Source organism: Synchiropus splendidus, chromosome 8, assembly GCF_027744825.2.
Source record: "Synchiropus splendidus isolate RoL2022-P1 chromosome 8, RoL_Sspl_1.0, whole genome shotgun sequence".
In the NCBI taxonomy this organism is placed as follows: domain Eukaryota; kingdom Metazoa; phylum Chordata; class Actinopteri; order Syngnathiformes; family Callionymidae; genus Synchiropus; species Synchiropus splendidus.
In genome coordinates, this window is record NC_071341.1 from 13,725,082 (window position 1) to 13,749,626 (window position 24,545).

Genomic DNA, 24,545 nt, shown 5'->3' on the forward strand with positions numbered 1-24,545 from the left:
GGGAGCTCTGCAGTCGCAGCGTGCAGCCTTGTGATCTGCACTGCGAATTTGAGAGCGAGAGAGAGGGACAGCTGCGTTGGAACAGAGAGGCCCTGAAGCTCACACACACACACACACACACACACACACATTCAGTTCCTCGACTTAACATCTCCACGTCTGCAGAGATTCCGAGGCAGGGAAGGCAAGATAGTGACAACGTTGGTCCAGAAGCTCTGCAAATCGTGAACCCGAGTGCAGCTTTGCGTATTTTCTCTTCAGTCATCTCACTCTGTCATAGTGTTAAATTGAGTTGACAAAATGGCAGCATCAAGGACAATAAAAATGGCCGAAGCATTGAGAGCAGCTTAAATCTAGCTTGTTCAGTGAAGTTGTGTCATGTCATCGCGGTTTTAACAAAATAACACGTCCCTCTGCCGCACAAATTGAAATACATTTCCTCTTCTCTGGCGATTATGTGGCACCGCAGGAACGCAGTCTGATGGTGCAGTGGTGGAGGAGTTTACTCAGTGGTGTGTCATCCCTCCCATGATCCTTTGTTGGTTCACGAAAGCTCAGTCATGACATCATGAGCATCTGTGTCAGCTCACTCGCATCATGTTGGCTTACTGCTGAAAAATGAGCTTTTACGTTCCAACACATGCTCATTGCTAATACAGGAGGTAACTCTTCACATGGACAAGCACCCGAGGGCCCCTTTAACTGGCGTCTTCTACTGAACCAGCTGTTTACCTCGGTCATAAATAAGAGCAGAGTAGACAGGATGGTGCAGCTCTGCTTTTTTCTAAATCACTGAGATGGAAATTCTGATTGATTCTCCATTCATCTACTTTCAACCAAAGCCTGGCTCAGTTGGCACTCATGTCGGAACACTGCGGAGTGTTCCCCCAGTCTCCACCAGGCCACCACCTATTGGTGTACGTCCTTTGACTTATTCTCTATAGTTCCTTCATCGTACTGCACCATGGTTTCATACAGTCTTCAGTATCGTTTCATTGTGTTCTGTCGCACAGCTAGTAAGACTTCTTGCCGTCTTCATCTTCGTATGCGCCTGAACGTTTTTCTTCTTGTCCGCACTCATTGAAAAACCACAGTATGAGGACCCACTACCGCATCTGTCCATGCTGAAATGAGGATAATGGGGTAGAATTCACTAACATTGACGCGCCCCTGACCCCGCTGCCTCTACCTTCCCACTTTGCGTAATGGTCCTGATTAAATGGAAAATCCATCAGGGGTCAGGGGAGAGCAGGGAAGGGCCCTCTGAGGCAGGCTGTGTGGGTGGCTGGCACCCCAAACAGTAATGTAGGTATAATAACCTATGAACCTATGTCAACAAATATACATAAACATCCCAAAAACAGGAAAATTGATGTGAAAAAATGGGAATTTGATGGAGAATGAATGATGATGTTGTTCATCTTGATCATCCTCCAGCCTCACCATCATGCCATGAACTCCACTGTTGTCTCTCTCTTTCTCCTCTACCTCCAACATCTCCACGTCTCTATGACTCATTTTTGATCTGTCCTTTCTCCCAATGACCTTGGTACCTTCATCTCTGACTCAGACGATGACGTAGAAATGACCCAGTCTGTTTGAGTCTGTGTTGTTGTTGTGAGAGCCAGGCGAGTGACTTTTACATTTGGATATTAGTGAAATTCCCTGAATACACAACACATTTCTATTGTCTTGCTGTGTGATGTGATAGACTTCCTTATTTCATTGTTTGACAGGTGTGTGTGTTTGTGTGTTTCACCTAGAGGCCCGGTGCCAGTCTGGGCTTCATTCTCCCACTGGGCAAGAAACAGCATTTTGTCACCACTAAAAACACACACTGATGGTGCAGGAAGACAAACCCTTCAGGCAATAACAGGCTAAATTCAGGCAAGGTGAAGTTCACACATCTGTGCAGGCAAACGCACACACGACAGAAAACAAACAGGAGTGTTTAAAAGGTGAGTGCAGCAGAGAGAAAATTCACCGATATATACACTGCCACCCTCCTCTCTGCATGTAAATCTTTTGGAACTTACTGGAGTAACTGTTGACATTTGTAAACTGCTGGCAAGAAACAGTGAGGTGAGGGGAGGGGAACTTGCCGTGCATCACAGGGATTACAGTTTTCTATCCGGTTCAAATGTTCTTTCCGGTGTCATAACACTTGCTAACTACAACGGCTGCCAATGCAACTTGACTCAGATTTAATGCAGCGCTGCCCATGGCTGTGTCACACGTGTCACTGGCCCCTTTTTTGGACCCCTAGAGCGGCGTACCACGAAACATTCTGAGTCAGGTTGGTTACTTTGGGTCCGTTCGATATCTTGAGAACTACTTGTGAAAACGGACCTGAACCGCTCAGTGGAACCTTTCCAATGTAACAGCACGACGGACCTGAGGTGGCCCTCAGGCCTGCAGTTGAATTAGCTTAGCGCTGACCACACACATCACACTCACCTGACAAGCTGATGATTCATCACAAATCCATCATCTCTTTTGTTCTGACCAGGTCAGAGGTGATCTAGGACTCGGCTGTTCAAGAGGGTTAATGTGCTAATGTGGCATTGAAAAACCCTGCAGCTAGTCAGCACTCCTGACTGTGGAGGCAGAGTGGACTGACACAGCAACACACCGAGGCTGGAATCTGATTGGACATCAGATCCCCTGGAAGCTGCGCAGCCGAATGAAACACCAGAATTAAGAGAACCTTTTGGGAATTCATTTAACTTCAGAATTCAGATGGTAAATGTAGGTCAGCTCGGCTGACAGTGATCACTACCTTACATCCCTCAGCTCTCATCAGCGCTGAAACATCTTAAAACGAGGAGCCGAAAAGTGGAAACCTGAAAGATTAAACAACGCAGATCCATTCAGGAATGACAGCGACACATTGAAGACGATGGAGAGTCAGAATTCTCATTCGGTGGTGAGCAGAGGCGCAGCAGACGAGCCGAGTTTGTTGCTGCGACGATAGAATCCACGACAATGTTTGGTTCTCTGCTAATACGGCTCCAGCTGTTCAAATAAAGCCGCTGTCAGGGCCCCAGCGGCTTCAGGTTTTCAGGACTTTCTTTAACAATCAGAAACTCAGTCAAAGCAGAAAAAGAGGTGTGTGTGTGTGTTTCTATCATTACAAATGTTTATCGCTGTGGCAGTTGAAGCTCCTCCATCGCCGCAGCTTCGCCCACTCCTCGGTGTCTTGCATCACAGCGAGAGCGAACGCTGTGAATACTAAACAGCGAGAACATGAAAGCGTTTCATTGTGCGGCGGCCTCCTCACTTCTCTTCTCACTTCTCGCCGTTGTTGCAGAACAGAGCTGCTTCATGCTCAAACACCAGTCGGCTGCTCTCAAAACGGCGGCCGGCTATTTGGTCTCACGCGTGAAGTCATTAGGGAGAAATATGTCGGAGTGTATGAGCGTGTCCGTAGATAATTTACATTATACAACGGGCGTCCCGAAATGAACATGAAATAACGTCATTATGGAGAAGAAACGGAGCGAGTTGCCATTCTTCACGGCCAGATTCATTATTGGCTGTTTCTGAGCCATAAATCATCTCCAGAATCCTACAGAGCAGTAAACAACAACAAACATAAACGTGTATAAATATTGGAACACCATTTTTTTTTTTTAATATCGTGGATCCTTACGTGACCGTGTCGGTGCGTGGTCCTTGTAGCCTGGGGATTGAAGTGTTATTGCCGCGCCGAAGGTTCTGCCTGTCATCCTTAAGGACAGAACGGCCGAGTGTGAGGGGCTTCTCTTTCTGGCTTCGTGGTATCTAACGTACAATGATCAAACCTTTCAGAACACTGAACAGTGCTTTACAGACACAGAGAAATTGAACCAAGATCGGGCCAAGAATAGAGGGTCTGCACTGTGACAGAGGCATGAATGTGGCCGGCTGAAACAGAAATAAGTGGAAGTTTGGAGGATATTACTTAAATGCAAGACTATAAAATGTGTTTTAAAGTGGAGGTACATGTTGAGTTCCAGGTCTCCTGTGGCAGACTGTCCCAGAGGCGAGGAGCCCTGACATCAATCTCAAACAAGATGTAAATTCTGCTCACTCCTATGGTGTAGTGCAGAGGTGGGCAACTGAATTTGCTAAGGAAAGGCCTGGTTATATATTGTGACCGCTGAGGGGGGCTGTCAAACCCGCCGAAAGGCGGGTAAGAGAAAATCTTACCCATAAATTTGTCGTGTTTTATTTCTTTTAAACCACATTCTACTTACCGATGTGTTTCATACATTTCAAAATCTACTTTCAATTCTGATATAATTTAAGAGAGAAGAAATACTCGGAAAAGACGAACAATTCAGAAAAATAGTTTTACTCTGACACCAGGAGGGCCACATAAATACAGCCCAAGAGCCACATTTGGCCCCCGGGCCGCACTTTGCCCAGGTCTCGTGTAGTACATTGACCTTGGGAAAGCGGACTTTTGCGTCCTATACTGGTGGTAAGGGCAGCCTTCAGCGTTACGTGTTGACACATAGGCATTTTTCCTATCGCCAACATGCAACAGGACACAACAATCTACTTTCCCCACATAAATATATTGTGCCGTTGTAGTGAGGATGTGTTCACTTAGGAACAACGTGTGGAGACCCACCTGAGGGTCCAAGATTTCAACAATGTTGTCGGGGGCCTGACCAACATGGGCTTTGAAAGTTATCTCTAAGGATGTCCCGATGCCAGCATCGGCTCTTGCTCCGATACTCGTCTATTTTGCTGTACTCGTCAAGTACTTGCTTTGTCTTTTTTTCCTTTTATACGCTAGTTTTTTTTTTTTTTCAGCTCAGTAATTCATCTGCTTCTTTCTCCTTGTTTCTTTTTTTTCCGAGCACATGGGTTTTTCTCTGCAGCTGAGTCTGTCCTCTTCCAGTCTGCTCACTGTGAGATATAAATTGAAACATAGTTTATGTGAAGGATAAACTGAGCTATTAGAGTGGAGAACAGAGATATTAGAGCTGAGAACGTACGTAGAGAGTTTCGGTTTGCCTCAGCTGTTCGACCGCCTCATTATTTTCCGCCGCGATAATTCCTGACGTCTCCGCCCGCTCTCGTCTTTGGACTCCTTCCATTGTAACAGAAACTCCTGGCAGCCTCGGCAAGATCTGTCTCATTTGCACTTCTGTGCGTTGACCTCTCTCACAACCCGAGAGAACTCACGGTAACGTGGCAGCTGCGAGGGGAAGCCGGCTAATCCCACCACCTTTGAAAACATTATCAGCGCGGGAAGGAGGTCAGCGCGCGAGGAGAATACGCTAGCAGTACTAAAAAAAAAGAAGGTTATTTGTGAACTCTTGAACTGGAGCAGTTGTACGGCAATTCACAAAAGGAAATGATAACACAAAGTGTGTTAGTTTGATAACGCAAAGAAACAAAACAACCAGGTTTCTTCTGGATGAACTTCAGGTTCTGGTCCAGAGATGTAGTTCCTCACTTTTTTCTGAATCACAACAAGTTCAGCTGTCACCAGTCAGGGGTGATCTTGGTTGTCCTCCAGAAAAGGGCGGCCCTCTGAGGACTGAGTGAGTAAGGGTCAGATGTTCAAAATAAGTAGAGAAGAATAGAAGTGTCCTTCAAAATTTACTCTCCTTGCTTTAAAGGCCCATTTTCTGCTCCACATTCCATACGGATCCGGGCCTTAAGCAGAGGTTAGCCAGTGTCCTTGTGAGCTTGTCTGGATGTGTACAACACACAGAAAGTTTTTGACACACAACTGAGTGTGGATCTCACTTCACCTTCAAGTTCAAGTTCATGTAGCCATTGACTAGTGTTGCGCTGCAACATGCCACAACCTGATCACCAAACAGAGGTTTGTTCAGTCTCAGTTGTGGCCTGTTACCTGCTACTCTCAGCCCCGGCGAAGCTGGACAGCCCTCTCCAGTCTCATCTCTCTCTTCCCGTCATTAATCTTTCATCTCCTTCAAAGACGGCGCCACCGAAATAAATCAGTGAATTTTCAGGTCGAGTGGAAACAAGTGACGATAAAATTGAATGATGGACAGACACGGAGATGGATCGCTGGAGATGTGGGACGGATGATCAGATTGATGAATATTTCCGAGTGAATTAGTTTGTGTTTCTGCTCAGCTGGACTGCAGCGAGGGTAGATCCGCTGACCTTGAGAGGAAACCCTGATGACAGATTCTGACATGAAAACTGAAGAGCCTGGCGTGTTGTGTGTGTTTAAATGTAGCCATTAGCACAAACACACTTCCTGAAAATAGATGCTGTTTCTCACTTCAAGATCTCTGGAGATGAAATAATCAGAACCTTTTTTGTTGGACGGTTTTTGCAATGGAGTATGTGGGTATATTCAGACAGCGCCATCTATTGAAGACCTCATGAAACTTTGCTTGCTGTCATTCTTTAGCTTCTATTAAAGTGATGTTTTGCCCGGAGCACCACCTGCTGCTAGTTCTCATATCATGACGATTCTGGTTGGAATCTGACCCTGCGTGACATTTTTTTAAAGAGTCTGTTTCCCTCAGCACAAACACTTTCTAGACTCTGTGTTTCATTTCATAGTGCTGTGATCCAGAGAGCTCAGTGTCACGTTGTCTGCAACATCTCTGTGGTGCAGCTTCACAGGATTAGGCTGAAAACACACAGATAAAACTACACCTGCCATTTATTCGCCGATAGCACTGGTGAAAAGTCAAAGTGGACTCTGACTCATCACCCCCCGCCATTACTGGGTTAGCGCCAAGTTTTTGCTGGAGCAGACAAAACTACTTTTCAGAGGCGGTTCGCCCGCGTGATGGAGTCGACGGCGGAGAGCAGGTTCTCCTCCCTGTGACCCGCTCTGACAGTTTTTCTGGTGTTCTGAACAGAAGGTTAATAACTGCTTTGCAGGACGAACTCCTGCCGCCTAAGAGGAGCTGATAAGTGTGAAGGAATCGACCAGAAAGTGAAACCGCCGAGCAAAAAAGGAGGAAGTTGTTTCAGCTTGATTTGAGGTTCAGGTATTTTCATTCCATCGCTTCACCACTTTTCAGCCAGATGAATGAACTCATCAACCGTGGCTGGGCAGCGCAGTCATCATTTCTCTCGACTTGGTCGACTGGTCCTGCTGGACGATGGGCCTCCAGTCTCTGGAAGACGACAGCGACCCCTTCAGGCTTCAGGTTTCACTGTAGGGATGCTGATGTTGGAGAGGTATTTGGCCCCAGTTTCATCACCCTCTGCCCGCAGGCCTGCCAGCAGCCTGCCAAGCAAGTCCTCGTGTGGTTTGAGGGACGATGCGCTGGAATGGCCCAGGCTCAGCTGAGGCCTGGGGACATTGGAGATCTGTGTCAGGACAGACCAGCAGAACCTTCCAACTTGAAGAGGCTGGACCGGATTTAAGGGTCGGGCAAGAGTCCAGGTGGCTGAGTGAGCCAGACTCCGGGAGTTAGACCCTGAGAGTCTTCACAGAGAGAGGGGGGGAACAGCAACTGCTGTTGACACGTGTCATTCTGCTGAAAGAGGCCAGCACTTCTCAAAACACTGAATGCCGGGTGAGCGAAAACTCACCACTGCAATGGTACTGTCATGAAGTCTTATACACTACATGCTATATTCTACTGCATAAAGTATTTGTATTTAGTGCTTCAAGTTTAAATTTTGTTGACCTTTTTTTCAGATTATTCACCGTATCATTTTTATTTGACAAGATGTGGTTTCATTTCCATTCTTTTTTAATTTGTTTGATATTATTATATTCGCATCTTTTTTGTCACGAATTGCAGCATATTTCACCATCTGGTGTTTTACTGTGTTTCGCTCCATCACTTTTCTAAGTGCTGGGCTCTTACACATATATATATATATATATATATATATATATATATATATATATGGTAGGTATATATATATATATATATATATATATATATATATATATATATATTTAGCACAAATATCCAGTTTTCTTATATTTATGCATGTTTCTTATATTTGTATTTATTGTTTTGAGTTTAAATTTTGTTGACCAGAAGTGACCTTTTTCTGATTATTGCCTGTATCATTTTTATTTGACTAGATTTGGTTCTTTCTTTTCCGTTCTTTTTTCATTTGTTTGATATTATTGTAGTCGCCTCTCTTTTTGTCCCACTTGTCCTCCAAACGATTGCAGCATATTTCACCATCAGGTGTTTTACTGAGTATCGCTCCATCATTTTCAAACCTGCTTTAAGAGAAATGGCTTCGCTCTGTTGCTGTTAACCACTTCTGTAGGTGGTTTTGAGTCATCTCTAAGAAAAATCTTGGAGGGTAAGTGCTTTCAAAATATGGGGTGGAGGAACAGTAACAACCGGATCTGTGGATGTTTCTATGGTGACGGGCGCCAGTGCCTATCTGTCACTGTCAGACTTGATAGAATCTGCCTGGCTGTTTTTAATCTACGGCGTTTCCACTCCCTCGGTGTCACACGGGTCGGGCTCTGTGTGGAGCCCTCACTTGAACAGCAAATGCATTTATAGATGCAAATGCGATCCGTCACTGCAGAGATCTCATGCTGTCCCTGAATAAACCAAAACTTGTGTCGCAGAAACTTGTTGATAACTAGACAGATGAAAAGCAAATTCAAGGTCGGAGAAAAAAATGGTTTCAGCCTCCACCAGGGATGTGATAGGGTTCTGACAGGTGAAGATCTGGAAGTGGAAATGAGCAGGAGAGCTCACGCCTCCAGGCTCCAGGTCAGGGTCCTTGTGTGTGGTCGTTGACCAACAGGTCTTGGGACTTGTATTTCCTCTTAAAATGGAAGAGAACCTGGGAATCGCTGCAGAGGCGTCTCTGATTTATGAAGCAGCGCAAGAGATTTTCACCTCCAAAATGAAGACCGTTGCAGTGGACAGCACTGTGAGCCCATCGACCATTAGCTCCGCGGCTGGTTTGGCCTGACGGTTGAGTCATTTGTCACCGCTCGGCTGAACATCGCTGGCCTGCGAGGCCTCCCTGCCACTTCCACTCTGACGTCCTGGTGGACTCATTTTCTGGTGGCAGCTGTCTGGACCTTGCCTCCTGCACGGACCTCGGCGGCACAGTCTGGTGATCTGGGCTGATTGGGTCTGGCAGCGCCGGCCTGTGAGGAACAACAAACCCTCTGTGGCCGTGACCCCCAGCTGCTCTGAGAGGGAGGAAGTGAAAATAGAGGCCTTCCTGTGTGAGCGTCCACCTGGTGTCCACCGCCGCTGGACGTCTCCGCTCACACTTTCTTTGGTTATGTCATATTTTCAGTTCCGTCTTACACGCCAGAACAATTAAAATGAAAGTGAAATGATCCCCGAGCTTACAGAAGCTGAAGCTGTCACATGAGGGGAGTGTGTCATTTCTGAGATTCGTAGTATCTGCATTTTCATTCATCACATCCATGATGCTCATTGGAGGCCCTCCTCCTCTCCATCTCCACCGCTTGTGGTCCAGCTCTCTCTCACCTTTGCCAGTGTCCAATCCATAAATACCATCCTCCCTAACTCTGATAGACTCATTTCTGATCTTCTCTTTTCGAGTCCCTCCCAATTACAACCTCTGTATCTTCATCTCTGACTCCTCTGACTCCTGGATCTTGGATCGTGCCAAATACTCAAGCCTCTCTTCCTGCTGGATCCCTCTCAGCTTGCTCCTGCAGGTCTTCATTCTTCTGTCCATTTCCTCCTTGTACTCGTAACACATCACTATTTGATCCTGAAACACCATGAAGAGTCCGGCTCTCCGATGGTGAGACCTTGAATCATGGTCGTTCCTACTGCACACCTCTCCACAGACTTGGCAGACTTATCACTCAGAAGTGACTTGGTAAACAAGGTCTGTAAAGAACCTGATAAATAACAGAAACAGGTCGCATTCCAGGGAAGAAATAACATCATAAATCTTTCCTGTGACTCAACTCTGACATGAGCTCCAGGAGTTGACGGTAATTTTCATTTCAAAAGGCTGAGGACGCCCAAGTGTGGTCGAGATGTTGTGTAATATACGGTTCATCACTGCAGTACAATTTAACTTCTAACATCATTCTCTTACATAATTGACTGCAAAGGTCAAGCATGTATGTTTGTGTGATGGAGCTTTGAGTCTGCGTTTGGGGAAATTATCTGGGTAATTACTTCTCAGACTCCTTCTCGCTCCACTTCGTCTGCTCCTCGCCATTGTTGTGCAGGAACATGATGCACTGCAGCAGCGTGGAGGTGTCAGCCTCCCTGCTGCTCCTCTCATCTCTATCATTTTCATCTCCGAGGCTCCCGATGATGGACTCCTTCGCCGCCACGCTCTCACCTGCTGCTGAACTTCAAACCGCAGAAACGCGTGCCGGCGGACCTGAACATGCATGTGCACGCCAGTGTTTGCATATTGAGCTGCCCAGTCTTCTGATGGTTGAGTGAGGACTGAGTCTGTGCAACACCTGGAGACCCCGTGGAGCCCAGCCCGCGGCAGTAGCAGAGCCGGGTTTAATTGAAGTCCGACCTCTGCGGCACAAACCAGTGGACTGGTCCAAGCTGAGTGATGCAATGTGTGGCCCCGGGGCCACATGTGGCCCTTTGGCAGCTCTGTACACCTACCATTTCCACATTGCAAGTTGTTTAAAGTGTACAAATATGCGACTGACAGGGTGATGTGTTTCACCGCAGAATGGCTGCAGCTGTTGTTATCATGCAGCTGAGTCAGCAAGGATGCAGTGCCCCAAGGTTACAGTGGAAACACGACCTTCTGATCTGCTGCCGAGGTTGTGGTTGTGTTCGTCATGCTGTTTCCAGTTAAAAACCTGGCCTACATTTTATCCTGTTCTTGGGTTGTGTTTGTACGGGAGTGGCAAGGTAGACCTTAATGGACGCTTGCAAACTACTAAAATATTTTATGTGAAAAAACATTCCTGCTGGAGACTTTGGTTTCAGTGATAGCAGACAACACACCTGTTTTTTTTTCTGTCTGTCTGTGTGTGTGTTGTGTTTTCATAATGCTAGTTTTTGTTACATCAGCCATGAATATACCTAGTCACCTTGATGCAACTGCAGTTCTATGAGTATCTGTGGCGCCCTCTCAGCAAGTGTTGCAAGTTGTCTTTGGTGAGAACGTGTTTGCTGTGAATGTGCTTAAAGTATACGCACATATATACTGTATATAGTGCATTTATGGGGGATATGAAGCTGGTAATAAATGCTCATATACATGAATGGTAACCTATGACAAGTACTATTAGTGGTGGACTTGGACTGGTGGACTGGATCCAGTTATAAAGACCTAAGATCCCCTAATCCTTTTTCATTTTGAATGACTGTATTGATGTCAGGTGCTGATTCAGTGTGGGTCTGACACTAAACTGAAATCTTTGATTCTCCACAGTTGAATCAACAGTTTTGCTCCTTCGGATACTTGAGTCTCACATTCTCATGAGCTTGTGAAATGGACCGGTTGTTGGATCGGTTTTCGTCACTGCCACACACAGCAAGAGTCTTGATTCCATTTGTTTCTCTGGTTTCTTCCCACAGTCAGAAGTCATTCGGTGACTCTAAGGAGTGGGTTGTGGGTTCCATCTTCCGCCACTGTGACCCGGGCCAAATGAGATCAAGATTATAGTTAGAGTCCAGAACTGCAGCACTACAAGTGTCTGACAACACTGTCTGAAAGAAAATCCATCACGTAGACGTCGTCCTGTTTGTCTTCCTTGCTCCTGTTGATCACCTCCATCTTCCTCCTCCTCCTCCTCATTCTTCGTCTCTCTGTTTTCTCACTGACATGCTAATCCTCTTGTCAACAACAAACGGCAGCTCGTGTTTGTTGTAACAGCAATAAGCCGCTGCGGTGTGTGTGAAGACACGCTTATCTGTGCGTCCGCGGACGATTCCCCTGATGGATCGTGTGTGTGTGTGTGTGTGCTCTGTGTCATACGGCCTTCCTCGGGTTGTGTGTTTGCACATTACTCAGCTCGATGTGAGGACGGAGGCTATAAAAGGCCGGGTGTGAACCCCGTGTAATAACCAGCTTCAGCCAGGCACTTATGGAGGAGATGACCAGAGAATGAGTGAAGCTCGACAGCTCCAGCTGAGAGGGAATATTCTGCCGCGCTCGGGCGATAAGCAGCAGCGGCGCCGACGCTCACGCTCACCTGGATTCATTTAAACTTTAATGGCTGTTTTTGTTGGACTCTCAGAGTGCGATAATGCAATATGCGTGTGCCCGTATTGTGTAGTGTGTGACGGACTAGAGATGGCCGCCGATTTGCTACCATGCTAGTTTGCATATGCTAATTTGCATTCTCACTCTGGAATGTTTGGCGCAGGTTGTGATTAAAAGTTCAGCCTTGTTTCTCACAGCAGCCGCACCGAGCAAGGATTATGTAAAACTGCGAAGGATCGTTTTTAAGTCGCACACATGGCTGATTTGAGACGCGAATAATTACAGTCGTAACCAGTGGTGTCATGTGACCCGCTGAGACTAAAGGGATTTGTTTTGGCAGCGATAGATTTCACCCATCGGTGAGACAGTTTTCGTTGCTCCGCTTCTGCCATGACTGGACGTATTGGTCGCTAATGACATGCATGTTCGGGAAATGAGAGGCCCCTGGGAGAGCTGGGAATGTGGACGTGACGTGGAGCCGGGGGAGGGGGTGCGGACCCTGCTGAGATTACAAGCCATCATCAAGATTCCCTCCGTTCGCCGACAGGAACCTGGAATCGCTTGTCTCACTCTTCCGTCTCGCTGAAAGGAAGCGGCAGATTGGTGACAGAAACGTTGTCGCTGCTCCGATAATGTTGAACTCCATCAAAGACCCAGCAGGAGGGTCACCTGCCATTTTGTCAGGCTTGACTCAACGTGTCACTAAGGAGTGGTGACGGTGGAATAATGTGGTGGTAGAGTAGTACTGGAGATGGCAGTGGCAGGATCGATTGCTATGCTTTCGTCTGTTATTACAGTGAAAGTATGGTGAGTCAATGTTCTACTTCACAAGAGCAACTGCCAGTGCTGTATGACGTGCAATGGCGGGTACATTGCCACTAGTGTTTGTTGTGGGTTCTTTCTTTTAGAGTCCTCTATCTCAGTAAAAATGGCATAGTCCAGCAGAGTCAGTATTGGTGAGTTATCTACAGTGCAAAAAGTCAAAAATCCAAAATAGAGTAAAAAGGGTAAAAGGGAAAAACTCAGCATACATGCAGTCTTTTTACCTCCAGCACAATTCTGGTGCTCCAGAGCTTGACGCTTCTCCCAACATGGTCCACAAATGGCTCCTCATAAAACCCCACCCACGGGCATCACACATAACAGAATTTTCCAGTCGGTTATTCAACAATAATATCTATCAATCGCTCCATGAATAATGCAAAAAACAATTATACCAAAATATGAGACAAACAATGCATCACCTCAATACATAATTCAGGCCGAATCAGTTATTAAGGGAAAATGAAATATAACTTCTGGTCAGGTGACCCAAACCCTGGGAAAACAGCAATAAATCTCCCAGAACGCTTTGGCCCGGTTTCACTTCTGGATGCTGGTGATGCGGTCAGACCTCACGGGTGAGTCAATAGCTAAATGATCATATTGGCTGTATGCTTCTTCGGTCAATGTAAATCGATTATTTTTATTATCGAGATTAGATTAGATTAGATTAGATTGCCTTTATTCTTCCCTCAATGGGGAAGATTTTGTTTGTCGGCCGCATAATAACATTAAAGGCAAACACAAAGTAAAAACACAATCATCATAGTTGAAACAAAAACACCAGGAAAAATGATTTAAATTTTGTAGTAAAAATAATAGACTAAAAAATTCAACAATATGCAGACTAGTCAGAATGTCCAACAATTCTGGTAGTTGTTGTACTGCTTCTACTGTATTGCTGCTGATAGAAGTCATAGAGAGGTATTGATAGTGATAGTAGTCGTAGTAGAAGGTGTACCTGTGAAACTAAAAGCTGTATTATTAGTTGCAAAGCCCGAGTAGACATCGTCTGAATACTATTACTACTATGGCATTTTGTTATAAATGATAGGTGATCGAGTTTTAAGTTTAGAAGCAGGTGAAGCACTGGGGAGAATCCCGGAGTAATAGTACTTGTAGTAGTCACAATAATGTTGTGACATTAGCAAAAGCAGTAGTGGTTGTACGCGAAGTAGTAGCAGAGTCAAAGTCGCGGAGAGTGTAGTTGGAGGATTGGTGTGAGGGTGGAAAAGTAATGGAACTGAAAGTAATACTTTGGTAGTACTTGTAATTGTAGTAGAATTACCAATAGCAGTTTTAGGAGCACTCTTACTGATAATAGAAATGTCATGTAAGCAGTATTAGTAGAAGTTTTACTCTGAGGCTTGGCTATTATATTGATTTTTGAGCGTACTGCTGTAGTACTGACAAAAGCTGTAGTAATATTTAGCTCTTCATTGAGTTCAGTTTGAGATTTGGGACTAAACCTGATAGTAATAGATGAGTATCAAATTAAATGTAGATAGATAGTAATGTAGTATAAGTACCATAAGTACATACTGTATTTAATAGTGACGGTAGAAGGAGGTACAGTTGTTTGAAGTGACAGTAGCAGCAGTAGTGGTAGGCTGAGGAGTTGAACTTGTAAGTGGCAGTCGGGGTGGTGGTAGTCGCAGCAGGTGTCGGAGGTATGAGCAGGAGAGGCTGTGTGTCTCCACGCCGAAGCATCTTCATGTCTGAACGTGTCATTTGTCATTGGGAAAGTCTCCTGGCTTGACTCCAAACTGGTGGAGATGATTTATCAGCCGCTCTTGTTTGGCCCTGGTGACACGGAGCTTCTTCAGGAGTTAATGAGGCGCAGCTCTGGTCAGGTCTGCTGCTCCGTGTTGTGGCTCTGCCGTGGAAGGCAGAAGAACAGGGAGGCAAGTTTTCAAACGCAAACTTCCTGCTCCTGTTTTCAGCTCCACAAGTGGAACACAGGGAAAATTAGCGGCCAACTCTGATCAAATGAAGCCAAACTGCCTGAGAAATCTGGGCGTGAGCCAAAGTGCATTGATTCGCAGACGTGCGCGATCAAAGCCCATCAAATTGAATTTTTATGGAAGGAGAAGAGACTTTTTGTTGACTTTGATGTAGCCTGCCTTTGAGCAATGGTTCCACGCTGCTGGACGCTGAGGCTGATTGGAGCTGCTGATACATTAATATGAATGACACGTATCGCCATGGCAACAGTGATGGCGATGAGTTCAAGTCTTCACCGATGTGGACAGATGATGGAGTGGAGCACAAATAACTCAGCCTTTGTTTCTCATCCCTGGCAGCAGGCAGAACCTTCACTGCCCATGAATATGGATGAGGTGTGAGTGATGTGCTGCTTTAGTGCCTTTGTGCTGGACGTCATCTGATCTCCCACATGACACATAACAGCGAGTGAAACCTGCTGCTGAAGGTTAAACGCTGGATTCCATTTTAATGCTTCACTTTTACGACACATCATCTGGTTGTGACTCTTCGGTCTGCGTTGACTCCATCCATCCATCATTCTCTCCTGGTTAGCTGATAGTAGATGGGGGGGGCAGCGCTCTTGACAAAGAGGCGCGGGCATCCCTCTCTCTTCACGAATTTGAGTTAAAGAAGAGTGATGCTCTAAGGTGGGACAAGTCTCAAGCTTCCCACTTGCTGGTGATTGAAGATCTGGACCCGCGGAGTCCTCCTTCCTCAGCCACTTGAGTCCCGCATCCTGACAGTGTTATGGGGTGGTCTCTCTACATAGCTTTTCTTTTCATGATAAACATGTTCAGGACAGAAGAAGCCAGGCAAAGTGTCGCTCTCTCTTGACCCTTGGCGACATCTCAACAGATGTTTTCTGCTGAGGTCTGGTTGATATGGGCTTCTGTGGAGTTGGGTGCAGGATAAGAGCCACTTGTGATGCTGAGAGCTGTTGCTCTTGAGGATGAACGTGAGCTGCAGGTCCAGTGTAACGCAAATGAGGTTTCAATCCCGAACACGAACAGAATCTCCACATGTAATTCAAGTGACAGTGTATGATGGCACTTTAAACATTCCAGCCTGCTGCTCGCGAACACGCAGACACACACACACACTTGACGTTAATTGCTTTCTCATCAACCCATTTCTGCTCGCAGGACATTTGTCGTGACACGTTCTTGTCGTCCCGACTCCTCCTGACGCTCCAGCTGTGGAGAAACATTTCATTTTATCGAGTGTGATTGGCAGCTAAACCCTGGTTCTCTCACAAGCATTAAAACTGGCCATCATCCACCTGGGTGTGAATCCATTCATGTGTTCATCACTCATCCATCCCTCCAGCCTTCATGGCATCGCTGCATGACCTGTTTACCTGTCTTGCCTGTTCACCCTGTCGACATTCACCCATCAGTCAGTCAAGCTATCCTTCCACTAAAACATTCATCCATTCATCTTTGCATGATCCATCCATTCATCGGTCTGTATATGTGTTCTACTCACCATTTCATGCCTTTGTCATCCAACCACTCACAAATTGACAGTTAATCCATACTTTCATCCATTCACCCATCATGCAGTCACCTATTTACACCCATCCATTCATCATTCAAATGTACGCTCACCCCTAGAGATCAATTCTTCCATTAGTCGATGCATGAAGACAGTTTTTCACCCTTTCATTCATCAATCTACATCCAACATTGTTCTCGATCAACACATGTCATCTCTGTCACTTCCCTGTCTATCCATTCATCCATCCATCAGCCTACTCTGCCTGAACAGTTGTTCAGTCATTCATTCATCCATCCATCGATTTGTCCATACTTTTCTTCATCCATGAAATCCCTGTAGGTGCCTTCCATTTATCATTAAGAAGTCTGTTCACCCACCCAGTTGGCCTGGCATTCATCCGTCCATCTATCCATCCATCCGTCCATCCATCCATCCGTCCATCCATGAATTCATTCACCATAAATCTACCTTCAGTGTTCATCCAACCATCCATATGTCATCCATCAAATTCATCAGTTCATAGCAGTCTGTTTCCCATTCATCCATTCATACTTGTATGTCGACCCGTGCCTTTGTCTTCTTTTTATGAACCATGTTTGTTGATCCATGCATGTATTTATTCATCAATTATTCGTCCCTTGATCATCATTTACTTTCACATATTGACTGATCCATCGTTCATGTCTTTTTCCATAAATTCATCTGCTGATTCAGTTGAATACTAAGTCGCATTTTTAACACGTTCATGTGTTTTAATTTATGCAAAAGTCTGTCTTGTGTGCGTGTGTATTGATCAGCGTATCGATCAGCGGACGGAGCCAGATGAACGGGCCCCGGGTCAGATCCACCAGGTGGCCCAAATCTTCTGCCGCTCAGATGAAAGAGGAACGTGGTCAGGCGAGGGCAGCGGGGGCTTTGACTGTTGGACACTTTGAGCTGATTCCATTTCCACGGCAGGACGGAGAGAATCGTCTTCAGGAGTCGGATGGAAATTGAATATTTACAACCTGATTAGCATGTGGATGCTACCTGGAGTCCTTCACTGTCTTTCACCGCCGCCTCCGGCTCCAAGGCCTGAGCCTGTGTGTGTGTGTGTGCGTGAGTGTGTGTGTGTCGCCAGCGTGGGGCAACATCCCCACCAACTGGAGATCAGCGGTGCTGTTTCAAATCAGTTTTGTATCCTTCAATCTCTCTTCTCATCTCGTCCGCTCTGGCTTCCTCCTCCACCCCCCTCCCTCCGTCACATACTCCCACGTTGAGCAGGCGACTCAGCAGAGCTCTTCACGGCTGCCGCGTGTCCAAGGCTCCTGTTTGTTCATTGCAACATGTGTTGAGACGCATGAGCGCCGTCGCAACTCGACCTCTTGCTCCATCCCTCTAAACACCATGCGACCTGAATGGAGAACAGAAAAGCTGCAGTCTTACAAATAAGAAACATCTTTCATAAGAGATGATCGGCATCAACATGATGCAGCCGCGTCCCTGACTTGCCAACACCTGGACTGCCTCATTCATCCATGGAGCTGTTCCTCCACCCATCTCTGCGTGCACATCCCGTCATGCATCCATAGAATTATCCATCCATTCTCACATGCAGCTCATCCTTACATTCATCCACCAGTCATACATTGATTTCTCATCTCATGAATTCATCCTGTCATCTTGTTCCCAGAGCATAATATAGTTTGTTTGGCTGGATCCTGCATCATCTACTCAGCTCTCCATCTCTTCGTCCCTTTCGATGATGTCAACATCACTTCAGCCTGCTAATCTTTATACACTTCAATGTGCATTCATTCATTCACATCACCAAGGCAAACATCCATCAGCCTGTCACACCGACCCCTCGTCCTGAATTCATCCCTTCATCTTACTTCCAAGACAAAGTTCCTCAACCTCCAGTGAAGATCTGACCTCAATAGAGGTCCATCCATTCATCCCTTCATTCAGGCGTTAAAGAGATCCACTCACTCATCCATTCACCCATTCATTCTATTGAAATGTTCAGACGTTTTATTCAATAATTTGTCATGCATCCTCATCCATTCATTCATTCATTCAACCGTCCATCCAAGTCATCCTTTCATGTTGTTATATAACAGCTTTAAACATTGCATCCACTCATCCATTCATTCATCCAGCCCTGTTTCAGCAATCTGTCTACTTTTATTCACCAATTCATCATGCATCCAATACCCATTGATGCATCAAACATTTCATCCATCCTTTCATCATATCGCTTTAAACATTCATCCGTTATAATCAAATGGTATTCATCTGTCCGTCCATCCACCATTTAATTCATCCATCACTGCATTCAATTGTTTCCCCCTCCATTCATCCACCCGCTAAAACACTCATGTATTCATCCATCATCCATGAACTCATTCACTCAGTCAGATGAATGTAACCATCAATCTGCCCCCTCATTTATCATCCTTTCATCTTCATCTTTTCATCCCTCCACACATTCTTCTTTCCTCTGTTTAAAAGCATTCAGATGTCCTTCATAAACAATATGATGAAGAGGGATGCAGGTGAAATGGGAGACTGTGGATGGAGAGATGTGTAAGATGAGTGGCCGAGAGGAGGAGGAGCACCATCTGCACTCAGGCAGGAGACGAGCTGCTCTCTCTCCGGCTGCTGCCGCCGGACTGAACAAATTAAATCTCCCGGCTCAGGTTCTCCTCAGAGACCCGCATCGCATTTCAGCTCCGCAGCAGAATAGTTTGTGGAGGATCCTCAGCAAGTAATTAGTCCACAGAAAGTTCTGGTGGTCAGTCGGAATAACAACAAGCCTCATGTGGATCAAAGATCAACATCTTCCTGGCCGAGAGGAGGACCACCAGCTCAGATTGAAAACTTCCTCACAGCAATTACACAGAAGCAGAGAATGAGTCACTGACCAGACTTTCAGGTGTTAAGATCAGCAGGCTGTGGTGGAGCTGTGGAGCGAAAAGTGTTTCCTCCCAGCTGGACTCTGTTAGAGAGAGAGTGAAGCTCAGAGATTCAGAGGAGAGCCTCCAGCAGGAGATGGTTGAGGTGGCTCAGGGTTAATTCTCCTGGTGGTGATGGGTGGGTCCTGGACTAGTCTGAGCCGAGGGAGGTTTTGGGCCTAGTTTGATGGCAGTCTGGGTCTCTTTTCTTCAGCGTCTGCCCCTGCGACGCAACAGCATTAGCAGTGGAAAATGGCTGAAGAAGAATGGATAAATAAGACTTATTATATATTCCAATACTTTGATTTCCTTTGTGCGTAACTTGCCCCATAATATTTCTACTAGCTGGATTTACAAACATGAGCATTTCCCCACTAATCTTGCTTTCTTCCACTCACATGACTGAAGGACAGAACCAATGAAAAACCCAGCATACAATCAAATCTTCAAAATAAATCTTCATTCACATGGTTGGGAAGTTCCCTGGCTCGCGTCCAGCAAGTGGCTCTCCAACTTAATGCAGCAACACAAGTCATTTTACTCAATGAGTTGTTGTTAAACTGACACTTCATTGGCTGATTTTAAGTTTGTGTACCAGCAACATTGTTTCCAGCTGCACTTTTCTGTTTGATTTCCAAACCGCGACAGGGGATTGCACAAAGCCCATTTTAGATTTTCTGCCTGATGCTGCGGGTGAGAGGCGCCATTTGTCTGCCACTGCGTGGAGGAGTGGGAGGGGCCTTGAAATTGCCATGTTGAAGGTCAGGCAGTGATTCCAACAAGAGCTGAAATAAATGCCCCGTCAGATACCAAAACGCATCGATGAGGAAGCATTTTTTTTTTCTTAAGATTTTAAGAAGAAATAGGTTCCAGCAAAAGGGCACTTCTTATGCCGGGAAAAAGGTTTGGTGCCTCAGCGCCATTGGGGGTCTGTCTGCGCATCTACCTGTCTGCCATCACTTCAGTTATGACAGAGACTCCGGTACACAGATGAGACAGATGTTACAGTCAGTTCGAATACAAAGTGGACGCTGCCAAAAGTGAGTAGCCAAGAGATGATTTTGTCTGGAGACAGCTGTTCACACAAAAACCAACAAGCGCAGACGTCACTGAAAGACAAGGGGGGAAAAAACAAGGAAATAAAGTGATCCAATCGATAATATGGGATGCGGTTCCTGATGGTCGAGGGAGAGCAGTTCCATGTTCTGGATCAGATGCCGATATAATAATGTGAGATAGTTCAGTTCCTCTAGTTTCCTAATGTAGCGACTCCATAAAGTTGGAAATGTTGAATTAGAGTTTTAATTTGAAACTGTGTATATTTTTTACGAAGCAATGCCGGCAAAGACATGATATTGAAGCTCCTTTCTCACGAGAATGTGATGCCGGCTGTTACGACTGACATGTTCTGCTGTATTAAATAAAATCTTGGCTAATGTTGCGCGCGTTAATGTTGCTCTTAACGCAGCGGTCTCGTTGTTTTTATGCTCGGAATGATGACTGTAATTTATGAAGTGAGTCCGACAGCAGCGCCGGGAGTCATTTGTGATCTGTAAAGCTCTCCTCAGATTGTGATGGTGCGAGTGCTGTAACTTAATTGATGATAAAAAGTGCAGTTTGATTTCCGCGAGACGGTCGAGTCAGCAGAAAATTCTGCGGCCGCACCAACAAATTGACTGTGCCTCTCTTCCTTCTCCTCCTCGCTGTGGTTGTCGTTCGCTGGTCGTTGTCTTCAAGCAGCTATTTTCATATTCGGCTGGGAGAGCGCCTGAAAAAAGGCATTTCTTTGTTGTTGAAGGATTCCAAACTTTGTAAATCTCCCCAGATTCACATTAGTCTCCCATTTTCCGCCGCGGAAGATTCGTTTTCATCAGGTTTAAGAAGCGAGACGATCGATATCTCTGCATGCGAGACTCATTTTGTCTTTCAACTGAACTTTTGTTTCTCCGCTGCAGGAGTCACCATGGACGTCACCCTGCTCCTCCTCTTCCCTTTCTTCGCCACGGTGCTGTCCTCCCTGCCCACCAGCTTGCCCTCCATGCTCTGCCCCAAACGCTGCACCTGCCAGAACCTGCTTCCGTCCTACACCGTCCTCTGTGCAAAGACGGGGCTCCTCTTCGTGCCCCCCAACATCGACCGGCAGACGGCGGAGCTCCGGCTGATGGACAACTTCATTACCACGCTGCGGCACCGAGACTTTGCCAACATGTCCAGTCTGGTGAGTCTGAATGCTGCTCCGGCTGGTCTGCTTTACAACACTGATATACATCCTGGTCCTGACTCGCTGACTTTGGCATGTGCTACCAGACTGTTCCAAGGACTCTTATTTTGAAGGTCCTCGCACCAGAAAGGGAAGTTGAGCATGTATGGGAAGTGAAAGAGTTCTTTAAGATCTGGAAAAATTCAGTCAAGTCAAGTCTAAGTCTGGCCTCTCAACTGAACCCGGAACAAAGACTGTACAAGTCCAGTAGAGACTGTCAGACCGTTAATGGTCATCAGACTTAGACCTAGTCTTTAGACTCAAACCAGGTCAACAGTGGACTTAAGTTCAGTCATAGGATCAAGTTAGATTCAGTCCAGCCTTATGACCTGAGGCTAGGGCGAAGACTTTATAGATATGAAAGCCCATTCAATCTAGGGTCAAGCTCTGGTCTGGTTTCAAGACACTTCCTGGTCTCCAAACATGATTGTGACCTGGTCACGTCCACACTGGTGTCAAGACCAAGGCTGGTGTAGAGGCTGATGAGCAGCTGTGAGCCACTTGGGTCCTGTTTTCTGACAGAACTCCAAACCCAGAACATCTGCTCTGTAACAAAAAGCCTCCATATGCCGGTGTAATTTCGAGTCCCCAGACTCGTACGACGCGAGAGCGACTGCAGAGAAGATGCACAAAGGGAGCGTTTAACAAACTTCATAAATGTTCCCGTTTCTTCCTGGAAAACTTCCATCTCTCGCTCCAGCGGAGGTCAACGACACGCAATCTTCCACTTTCACCAATTACACACCAAGAGAGAAACGCTGGCACCGTGATGCGCCGTGCCTCAGCGGGGGACTTCCTCAGCCGCGCTCAAAGACACCCCCTTCTGTGAGGTCGTAGAGAATGTTTGCTTACATGGTGGGAAATCATTTTAATAGGACGCTGGTCTACATGACGAAGACATCTCCGGTGATCGCAGCTGGATTCCCGAACTGGTTTTGAGTTCTTATCTATGCGGAGAAAAGAGATGCAAATTTATCTGAAAAATGCATTGGAAGTTGACGTGAGAAAGAAAATGACACCTTGAAAAAAAGCCAGGATGTTGAGGGGGACATGAACTCTCGCCCAATGTGTCTAGCTTCACTGGTCTACACCAAGCCGGCACCGGGACTTTAACCCCTACTGCGTGTGACTCGGTTGTGTGACCAATATTCTCCACACTGTCGCAGCGCAAGGATTCAAGGTTCATAACAACATATCTGGGTCATGTGGTCCCCTTCACGCTGAGGTGGTCACGCGTTGTTCGTCCAGGTTGCAGGTGTAGTCACTGTCTGTATCCAAGTCTTACCGTTGTTTGGATGAGATATATGCTAATGTCTCCTCGCAGGACCCGGTGAGATGCATCTGCACCAGAATGGCTCTTTGTTGACTTGATATTTCCCAGTTTTCCCATTGTTTTGGTAAAAGAAATGGTTTGAAAAAGATCCTGCCTTTGTTGTTGATAGTTTTCACCTGATGAAAGCCCATCTGTCGCCTGCAGCTTCGTTTTTTTAAAGTGCTTCTTTCCCTCCTCATTGTGGAGGTGAATGGAAGGTGAGACTCATGGACGGCGCCGTCCAACTTGGTTCCTCCAAACAAACAAACATGGCTGCCGCTGCTTTGACTAAAAACTGGCTCATGTCAGTGACCTCATGAAGCAGAAAAGAGAGGATATGCCTCAGTTGTTGAACTTAAAGATGAAGGGGAGAAACAAGACTGTGTCATCTGGACTCCTGTTGATGGAGAATCCAGAGTGGTGGAGCCAGGGAAGAGTGTTTTTCAGCCTGTTGTTAACTTTTTATCTGCAGTGAAAGAGACAAGTGCAGGTCTCCAAGCGCTCACCTCACAAGCCGTGGTGTAACTCTGACTCCTCTCCACATCCATCACCCTCAGTCTGACTCTTGTTGGTTGCTTCTCGCTGAGCATCACGTCTCATGTGCCTCCATGCTTGGACGAGGAAGCATCCATAAGTGCAGTTTCTCTAGTCACCCGCACTTGTGGACCAGCGCTCCTGCTCTGTGCGCTTCACTCCCAGAGTACTTACGCAACACAAACCCTCTTAATATTTCCAGGTGGAAGGGTTTGCGGTTTGCTGCCTGTCGCTTTCTATTTTAGTTCCCAGACGAAGGTTTCAAAATTTAATGCGCCGCATCTGTCGGCTCCGACCTGCACATCAATTAATAATGCCATTAGCGCTGAGCGACAAATTGATGCATAAGGTCACCCTCTAACTTTCTGCTGTGGTCAAGCAAGTCGTGGCCTTTACAAGTCATTTGAGTCACAGTCAAAAAGTGAGTCACTGACATACCTCGGCATATCAGTGTCCAGAAGACACCCTGGTGAGGTGAACCATCTCACTGGCTTCTCCTGGAGGCCCAATGATTCTACTCTGAGTCTCTCCTGGATGTCTCCGTTATGCATTCATTTACACTGCTTATATATTTGGGGTCACATGGAGCCACACGGGGTGAAAGATGGGAGGCACCTCCAGTGCAGCGCAGCACACACCTGATACCTTCTGGACGACCTCTATTGGCCTCTGTACTGTTTGTGTCTGGATTATGGGAGGAAACCAGAGTGGCAAGAGGAAGCCCAAGCATAATAACGACACCCGGAAAGATGTTCAGCTCCATATGTCGGGTCCAGGAGTTTGAGCAGCAGCGGCGGCAGGCTCGGGTTTCTGCCTGACTCAGCAGCTGGGGCTGAAACCTGAGCACCGCTGAAACTGAAGTCAGCACCAGCAAGTGCATGGACGAGCAATAGATCGGACAAGATTCATCATACTTAACCCAGAGGTGGATGATTCTGTTTCCTACTTACTGTTGACTTAACACTTGGGTCCACTCTGGGAGAGAGTGGAACACAACATGTCAGGCGCAAATGTTTGCTCCACAAATGTTTCGTCGCTTTCTCTTTTTGGAATTTTGAGTCTTTTGATTGATAATGAAACCAAAATTCAT

General features: G+C 46.2%; 1 protein-coding gene across 8 annotated transcripts in view; it reads left to right on the forward strand.

Moving 5' to 3' along the window:
• si:cabz01090165.1 (uncharacterized protein LOC100333421 homolog) overlaps positions 1-24,545 on the forward strand; it is a 167,394-nt gene that overhangs the window by 109,373 nt on the left and 33,476 nt on the right. For all 8 annotated transcript variants that reach the window (XM_053872264.1, XM_053872267.1, XM_053872268.1 and 5 more), the window contains one exon: positions 21,305-21,567. In XM_053872264.1, the coding sequence (XP_053728239.1) occupies positions 21,313-21,567 (255 nt within the window). In that variant the 5' untranslated portion in view covers positions 21,305-21,312. The remainder of the gene's footprint in view (positions 1-21,304; positions 21,568-24,545) is intronic.